The following is a 9,004-nucleotide window of genomic DNA, read 5'->3' as shown; positions in this document are numbered from 1 at the left end:
GTGGTGCCACTCACTACCCAGAGCCTTCCTTGGCTGGGCCTGGGGAACCGCAGGTACTATCTCCAGGAGGAGAAGCAGGCTTTCTGAGAAGTCAAGGGAAAAGAGAGATTCGCTTACTTCCCTACTATCTGTGAAGTGGGGCGGAAACAGCCTTGGAGAAGGAGTTTGAAAACTGGCATGCAGTTCACCTCTGGGGTTTACTTTCCCTATCTGTAAAACAGGCACAGGAGCAGCTGCCTTCCAGGGTTGGGGAGAGGGTCAAGCATGATGAGAGATATGTGAGCACCTATGAACTGTAAATTGAGCGCCCCCCTCCCCCACAGATGAAGGCGCCCTGTTATCATTGAAGGGGGCCTCTGTGTCCAAATATGCTGGGGGAAGGCCCTTGTGTTCTTGGAGCTGAAGGATGACGGGAGTGTGTCTGTGCACGTGTATGGGGGAGGGGAGGCAAATGAGGAGGCAAGGTAGCTGGAAGGTCTTGGACTGACAGGAGGAAACTCTGGCCTTTGCAGGCTTTAAGGCAGAAGGATCTGCAAGGCTGGGATCCTCAGAAGACTACACCTTGTGGGAGGAAGGATGTATGTGGATGAGTGTAGGAGGGCAGAGGAGGTGGTTACCCTGGCCCCCTCCTACACCACCACTTAGGAAGTGGCTGAAGGAAGCAGGTTGATGGAGAGAGGGTGGAAGAGTGTTCGGTGGGGAGCAAATTGAGGAGGGCAGGTCTTAGAGTTAATCTGGTCCATTCCTGGGGCTTTGCCCAGGTTTGGAGGAGGGTTCTCAAGCCTAGGAAATCCCACTAGTTCACCTCTGTGAACCTAGGGCAGCTGGAGGGGGGGGCTCACCTTCACCTTGGGTAGGATCTGGGGGCCTTGTAGTGGGAGAGCAGGCCTGAGCTGAGAGCTCCCACCAGCAAGCATGGTTGCCCCCGGGAGTTCTGGGACAGATTTTATGGGGACAGCCGGCCCGGGGTTGGAGGATGGAGAGGAGGGTGAGGAGGATGGCTGCTCAGGACCAGAGCGGAGCGTTTCCTGGAGGTGGTTCTCGCTCCTAAACCCCTCATCCTGGCAGGCCTCCTGCCTGGAATCACTTAGGTCCTTGGTAGTTGCAGGTCGACCCCGCCCTCGGGACCTCGGGGACAGATCTGGTAGGGGGCCGCCGGTGGGAGGGGGTTGTTGGACTGCGCAGCCCGAATCACCTCCAGGGCTCTGGACCCAACGCTCGATGGGGGCGGCGATGCTGCAATCCCTGGTGGCGGTGGCCCGGGGAAGGGTAGTGGGGGTGGGGGCTTGAGGAGGAGCTGAGCTCAGGACACGCGCAGCTGCTGTCTATCCATCTGGCACCCCAGACAGCTGGCAGGGCCAGAAGCTGGGCCCTCCCGCCTTCCTTCCCACCCACTTCCCCTGGGAGGGAAGGTTTGCTTGTCCTGGGTGGGCCTGATTCCCGTTCGAGTAGCAGGGGCAGATGAGTCTCAGTTGGCGCGCCTCCAGGGTTCTTACCCCTCCCAGGCGGGGAAATGGATGGAGAGCCAGGGAGGGGCAGGAACCGCCCACCACTCTGCTTAAAGTGACCGGAAGCCAGCGGCAGGACCAGGAGAGCAGCCAGGGCCACTGGGCACCCCCAGACCCATCTCCATCCCCAGGCATTCCCCAAGTGTGGGGTGGGCATGGGGATATAGTGGGAAACGGTACCGGTTAGCAACCACATTCCCGGATCCCAGGGCCCAGTAGTTGCGAGGGCTGTGTAGGGGGGGTGTGTGTGGTGGGAAAGGAGGGTGGCTGTAGCCCCGCCCCTTTCTAGTTCCCCATCCCTGGAGCGGGTAGAGCAGGGTGACCGAGGAGGCCCTGGGCCGGGGGCGCTGTACCGGTGCTGTTAGTCCCCATGTTGACTGGCCCAGCAGGAGGGCCCATGGGTTACCTTCCCTCCCCCTCACTGGACACGGGTTGACACTTGTTAGTCGTGAGCAATGGGCTAATTTTATCTCGCTCCAGCTCAGCAGGAAACCAACGCTAAAGAGCGCGTAGTTCTTCCGGGAGGCTGTGGCCGGGGGAGGCCAGTCGCAGGGCGATGGGGAAGGGGGGAAATGCTGAGGCCTCCATCCCGGAAGGGGCGTGGTGGCCCCTGTCCTGCCCCAACGGCTCTAAGGTCCGTAAGCTCCGGGCCGCTGGGGTCCAGAAGAAGAAAAGGTATCTTGGAAAGAAGATAGTTCAGATTCCTTCTTGTGTTTCTTCTCTTTGTTTTCTCCACCTCTGTTCCTTTCATTTCTGAAATCCCTGGGTTCTAGCAAAGTGCCTGACACAAAGCAGGTCCCTAGAAAATATTGCTGAAATGACTTGAAAACCAGACATGGAACTTTGTTTCTGGTGACCACTAGAGAGAGCTGAAAGGCAGGATTTGAAAGGCCTTCTAAAGTAAAGCCTCCTCAACCCCTGCAGGAGTTGCATATCTAATCCCTTTCCTTGTGCCTCTGGAGTCTCCTCTACATTTCAGCTTATTAGAATTCAGAACTTGCTTCAAAGGCTCTGGTTCAAACCAGCACCCACCCTATCTAAGCACCAGCTGTCAGATACCAGGGATTTACTGGGGGCACCTGTAATTCCTGTCAGCTGTCCTGCTCTGCTGCTGTGAAGTGGCAGGGAACTGCTGGCTGCCTCTTCAGACATGAAAAGGCCCTGGGGGAGAGCATATGCTCATAAAAATTATGGGATTCCACAGCTTTGAAATCTAATGATCCTGAGTGATCAAACACAGACTAGGGCCTTGGGGCTACTGGGGGAGTGACTGAGGGGGCAGCAGACCTTCGGTGGGAGAGCCTGGAGCCAGGCAGCAGGACAGAGTAATTAGTCTCAGTGGAGAGAGATGAGGAGGCTGGCAGCTTCAGGATGTCTGCACTGAGTCAGGGGAGAAACAACAATAGCCAAGAGCTGGGTGGCAAACCACCCTCTTGCAAAGGAAACCAGTCTCCTCCACCCCTCTCCTGTTCAGTGTATGGCCATAGGGAGATGAACTTTATTTGTACCTTTTGGGCTGCTGAGGGTGGAAAGGCAGTAGGTGGGACCAGCTGTCCATGGCCAAGGCCACATGAAGGTCTGGAGCTCTTGGAAAGAGAGAACCCCGGAAGTATGTGTTGGTTGGGAGTGAGAGTAATTGTGAAAAGATGGGCTATGCTAAAAGTCAGACATGGCTCAGATTTCTTTTTGCTTGGAGCTGGTTCTGCCAACACCCTTTTGGAAATGGGTTCACTATATGGTTGTTGAATGAAGTGTGCAAGTCATGTTCCCCTGCTTGTGTTGGTTTCTTCATCTGCAAAATGAGGAGTTTGGACTGGACTGGAAGTCGACCTGAGTTCAAGGTTTCAGCCTGCTCTGTCACTGACAAACTGTGTGAGCCTGCTGCAGTGCCTTATATACAGGCCTCAGTGTCCTCACTTAAATTCAATGCAGAGTATGGACAAGGGAGACTCTAAGGTTACTCCCAGCTTTGTCATTGTTATAGGTGTCTCTTCTGTATCACCCTCAATTCCAGGCTGCTGCCTGCCTGTATAACCCAGCTATACTAGCCCATTCAAGTTACCCCATCAATTACAAGCGAGAAGAAAAGGAGTACAGACCCTGGCATAAATTTGATTTGACATGAGATTTCAGTTCTGAAACTAAACTTCCTGCTGTTAACCAGGTTAAGACTATTTCACCCATGTAGGCAACATACACACCAAAGCTGGATTTTTAAGTCTATTTCACCCGTGTAGGCAACATAACACACCAAAGCTGGATTTTTAGATCTGTTTATTTTGTTCCAAACCTTCTGAGGATTTAAATGTCCCAGATCTCAAGCTCCCAAATTTTGTTCGTTCTCCTTGATTTAACTGTGGTGCATAAGAGGCTGCATCTTACCCTAAATATTAATACTGTGCTGCTTTCGCCAACCAACATTCTCTCCAAAAGTGCACAAGCACGCACATGCACGCGTACATGTGTGGAAGAAGTAAACTGACACCCTGCCACGTTATGTGACACCTGATAGGGCAGATTTGGGACCTGTGAATGTCTTTCCTTCATCTGGAGAGAAGTGGGTAAGCACCCTGATTCTTAAGAGCTATCCATACCATGAGCAACAAAGGAGGCCCTGCAGAACTGCCCTCAGGTGACTTGGTGGGAGTGGGCAGGGAGCAATGGAAGCAGGGGCTTTGTTGCTCCAACATTTTCAATGGCCTCTTCTGGGACTTAAAGAGCTCCTGGGGCCCAGCTCCTCCTGTTCCACTGCTGTTTTGGATAACAGGGTTATAATTAGGCAGGCCCCTTCCTATTCACAGAGCCAAGAACCAATGGGTTTTCCTTTGGGGAATTGATAAGAGCTGGACTGGGACCAAGGGAGGGGGCTCCAGACTTTGGCCTTGAATGAAGCCATCAGAGGCCAACCATGCCCCAGCTGCCTGTTTGTAACGGAAAAACTCATGAGTGGGGACCACTGTCTTCTCTGGAGCTCCACAGGGGCAATCTCATCCTCCTGGCCCTGGGATGGCCCTGGCTCGGGGTGGCAAGTCACTGTTAGCTCTAGGTGACAGCCAGGGATGCCTGGTAAGAAGATGATGAAAGGTTAGGGTAATAGGAACACAGCAGAAAAAGACCCAGAATAGGGAGAAATACAAAGAGGCTGAGTGAGGAGAGAGGCTGAGCTCCTAATAAGGTGAGTTGTGATGGCCGGACACGACGTGGCTGGAAATGCTCTTCAGCAAGAGTGCTTCCCAGAGCTTAGGCATAGGGAAACATCTGGTACCTACTTCAGAGGGATGAAGATGGTCCAGAGTCTACCTTTCCTGGCACCTTTAATGCCCACTAAGTAGAGTGGTCCAGGATGCCCAGCATGGGGGACACATTAAGTAGTAAAGGCTAGGATGGTTTCCTCTTCCTAGAAGTTTTCCAACCCTATGTGCAGCTGCTGCCTCTACCTTTGGGGGATCCAGGTTGGGAATGGGATTTTCCCTCAAACAGTTCCTTTTCTGGCCTGGCCCAGGTGGAAATGTTGACCTGTCATGAATAATGAGAGATGGAGTTGGTCCTTCCCCAGGTCCATAACTATTGCTCCTCCCCCCACCATGCCATTCACCCTGTCATCAGTCTTCCTCTGCCTGCTGAGATGAAAGGAATTTCTTCACATTTTGACAGGTAGATATAAGGATGGGGAGCTGGGACAGCCCGCAGGTTAATGCATTGTCCTGGAAAATCTGTAAAAAATCAGTGAGTGGAATTTTATGGTTTTTAAGGTCCCTTTCCTATGTGATATTCTATTATTCCACTATAGGACTATAGCAGCTTGAGCCAAAAAATGAGATGTGGCTCAGCCTGAGATGAGTGGAATTGATGCTAGTGTTAAGGGCGGGCTGGGCCAAGGTGAGGCTTATTGGCCCAAGCTCTGGGTCCCTCCTTTCTTCAAGCACCCACGAGTCTATGACAGTCATAAAAAGAAATAGAGGGGGATGAGAAGGGAGAAGAGGCAGTAGAGGAAAAAAAAGGAGGAAGGAAAGAAGAAAGCAGACTGTTAGCCAACCATATGATGGGGAGACTCTCTGTACACTTGTAAAATGATGTAACCCACACCTCTTGGGAAGCCATAGCCCTCAGAGACTCTGAGGCTAAACAAGGCTCCTCGTCTCATTTTACCTCTATGCCCTTTCCCTCGCACCCCCCGATGGTTCCTAAGGACAGATGGCAAGGAACTCCTCAGCACACAGGCTTGGATCTTCCCACCAGGCTCCTGGGGACACAGTAGCACCTTTGGCAGTTGCTTTTAGTGGGTGACTAACAAGCTGGGCCAGGAGTTCCCATCTTCCTCTTCCCCCAAGAGTTAGAAAAGATATGGAGAGGGTCCAAAGGCGAGGGGGTGATCCCAAGCTTTCCTAGATCCTGGGAGGAGAGGACCCTGGCAAGTTTAAAGGCATTCACAGGGAGAATTTGGTTAATGAGTTTGGAACACCTGGAGCTTTGGCTCCAGGGGGATGGTCAGGTGGCTGAAATGCTGCATGTGCAGGTTTGGGAACAAGTGTGCTGGTGGCAAAAATGTAAATGCTGAGCAGGGCAGGGTGAAGGGAAAGGTTTGGGGAGGAGCACACGATGGCAAATAAGAGGCATTAGATTGGTTCCTCAGGGGTGGGGGAGCCTGGCAGCAGCTCTCCATTGGGGTCTGGGTCAGGGGTCAACATCTTATCCTTGCTGGAATCCCTTTGTTCTTTCTTGAACATCCTTTGATGCATCAGAGGGACGAACAAGAGGATTACAGCCCCGACGATGGGGGGCACACCGGCAAAGTAGAAGGCCACATGATAGTCCCCAAAACAGTTGCGGAGGAGGCCTGAAAAGTCAACAGAGACAAGTCAAGCCCAGCTTTGCCCTCCTGTACAAAGGTGCTCTCTGCCTCTTCTAGGGGCCATCACAATGCCTATCCAGAGACTCTTGGCCTGTACTGCCTTTACCTGAGAGCCCCCTCAGTTTAAACACTCCTAGATGGAAGAAACAAAACCTCTATTACAAAGACAGGCTGCTCCTCCCTGAGGCACTGGGGTTGCAGGCTCTTGAGGTTATGAAAGAAGCAAATGAAGCTTCTCAATTTCTCCATTTCTGACTTTCATGAAGCTACAGCTAACTTCTAGTCACTCCAAGGTACGGAGTTAGGAGGCAAGCTACTCTAAAAGAACTCCACAGAAGATGACCAAGACTTGTTTTGGTTCACAGTGATATACCCTTCCACCCCCAGCTTGGGCTAGAGTGTTCTTGTGGAACAATTCAGCCAAGTTCCTATTTTCCCTTTCTTTGAAGTGCCCATTTGCCCTAAGAGGAGGCTGTATGTGTATCCTTCCTTCCAGTTACAGATATGGTTGGCCCCTCTGGGTTTCCCTAGGTTGCCAATATGGTGAATGTGTTTGGCATGGGATACAGGGCCTTCCCTGCTCACCTCCAGAAGCTAATGTGGGACACCTCATAGGGAGGATGAGCCCAGAAACACTACCGAAGAAAGGCAAGTAGGCCCTGAGGCTGCTTAGGAGGTAAGCAAAATGGAAAGAGATATGGATTCTGGGATCCACCTTTGGGATCAGGAGTTGGGTAGAGTCTCCCCTCCCCCAGTGGACAGTGTGGCTATTGAACAAGGGCCTGAGTAGAAGGTTTTGTCACTGTAACACAGCATGACCAGTGCCCTCACAACACCTTGTACAGAATTAGTATTCAAGGAATACTTGTTGAGCTAGCCCAGTTGGCCAGCCTAGGAGACTCTAGCCCATGAATCAATATTTGCAATAAATCCTAAAGAAAGGAAATGATGTTCTCTTCTTATTAGTTTTCCTTGTTTCCTAAGTTCTCTGGGGTACCAACAATGTCCTTCTTGGAAGTGGAGAGAGAAATTGGGAGTGCTGAAAGATGGCAAGCCAACACTTTGCCTGTTGCCTGCTGGAAGTGAGCCTCATTGGTCCAGTCCTGGGTTGTGTTCTTAATCAAATCTTTTCTACAGGCTCAGTTCAGAAGCTGGTAGAGGAGGAGGGGGTATCTCTAAGTCTTAATAAAACCAGGGCCCACTTTCTCTTCTCTTCCTGCTCAACTACCTTCCAAATAATTACCTGCCTGTAAAGAGAGAGAGAGAGAAGATTCTGGATCAATAGAATGGTCAGGAAGGCCAAACCCATTTCTCTCTCTACCGTCCCAGAATCAGCCATGCTGTCTACAATAAAAGCCCACAGCAACAGATATACAGCCATGAAAAGCCCATCCCCCCAAATGAATCCATGCACATATACTGTCCTTAGTCTCTTTCACCAATAGTGGTAAGGGGTTTCATGCACTCTGACGAGGCTGCTTAAATAGAAAAGAAGGAGAAAAGGGACTTTAAGCAGAGGTGCTTAGGAGATCTAGGTCCCAAGGAAGACAGGACTCCTCCACTCATGCCCTCCCTGCAATATTAACCTCACCTGCAATGGGGGGTCCGGCAATCATCGGCAGGGCCATCATGCCCAGGAGGTAGCCAATGGCCTGTGAAGCCTGCATTGGGCCCACCAGCTCAAATGCGATGGGGGCCATGATGGTGATGAAGAAGCCATCACACAGGCCCAGGAAGAGGCAGACAACGATGAGGCCCCCGAAGCCCCGGCAGAGGGGAATCATCATGGACATCAGGCCCAGGAGCAGGAAGGAGATGACCTAAAGGAGCAACAGCCTGAGGTCATGTTGTGCTTGCCTGCCAAGACCACATAGTAAATCACATCTCCTTTCTCAGGGCCTCGTTTCTACCGTCTGTAAAATGGGGCAAGGGGATATCAACAGAGAGCCCAGTGGACTAGTTACTTAGGCCCCTTCTAAGTTCTGCTTAGAAGGACTTAGGATTTAAAGATTTTAAGAGAGCCCCTATTTAACTTTGATTCCGTCAAGACTTTTAAAAGAGGAGGCATTGCTCCTGTCCTCAAGAAGTTGTCTTTTAACTGGATTCTGAGATAAAGGGAATTGCTGTTGCTGCTTTCTGATTCTGTGTTTGTCTGCCCCAGGCAACAGGGTCTGGGATCAGACCATGCTGGTATTTTCAGATCCATGTTAGATATGGGAAGAGGAAGGAGAGGAAGTGAGGATGACTTGAATAATTGAATAATGATTAGATGGGGGCATGAATGGAAGGCACAGCTTCCTGAAATGAGGAAGGAGCCAGTCCCCATTTTTGTGGGAGACTGCTTTTAGAAAACACCTTGGTATGAAGGAGGCCTTTGGGAGGTTCACCCAGGTTCCTTAGGCTTTAGGACATGGGACACACCACCCATCTCAGACACTCAGACGTTATGGCTCTGGGGGCTTCTGGGCTTGTCTGGGCACTCTGCGAAGGCAACAAAGGGGGCTCTAAGGAGAACCAAGACACTAGAAAGAGGTCTAGGGAGCCTGAAGCCAGCCCAGGGGGCACTGACGAGCCACTGGGCTTTCTTTGGGCTGAGCAAAATGACTCTGAAGTAAAGAAGCTGCCTTTCCAGAGGCTGGTTTTT

The 9,004-nt window shown here is 51.5% G+C and overlaps 1 protein-coding gene across 2 annotated transcripts in view; it reads right to left on the bottom strand.

Annotated features, from left to right (window-relative positions):
• Nucleotides 1-3,495: 3,495 nt before the first annotated feature.
• The window catches only part of SLC16A2 (solute carrier family 16 member 2), a 115,525-nt gene continuing 110,016 nt past the window's right edge, over nucleotides 3,496-9,004 (bottom strand). For both annotated transcript variants that reach the window (XM_082609882.1, XM_082609883.1), the window contains exons 5-6: nucleotides 7,952-8,180; nucleotides 3,496-6,345 (exon numbers count right to left, since the gene is read on the bottom strand). In XM_082609882.1, the coding sequence (XP_082466008.1) occupies nucleotides 6,125-6,345; nucleotides 7,952-8,180 (450 nt within the window). In that variant the 3' untranslated portion in view covers nucleotides 3,496-6,124. The remainder of the gene's footprint in view (nucleotides 6,346-7,951; nucleotides 8,181-9,004) is intronic.

Source organism: Mesoplodon mirus (genome assembly GCF_964341445.2).
Source record: "Mesoplodon mirus genome assembly, chromosome: X".
NCBI classification, from domain to species: domain Eukaryota; kingdom Metazoa; phylum Chordata; class Mammalia; order Artiodactyla; family Ziphiidae; genus Mesoplodon; species Mesoplodon mirus.
The sequence above is the reverse complement of the archived record's forward strand: the minus strand, read 5'-3'. Positions and strand labels throughout refer to the sequence as shown.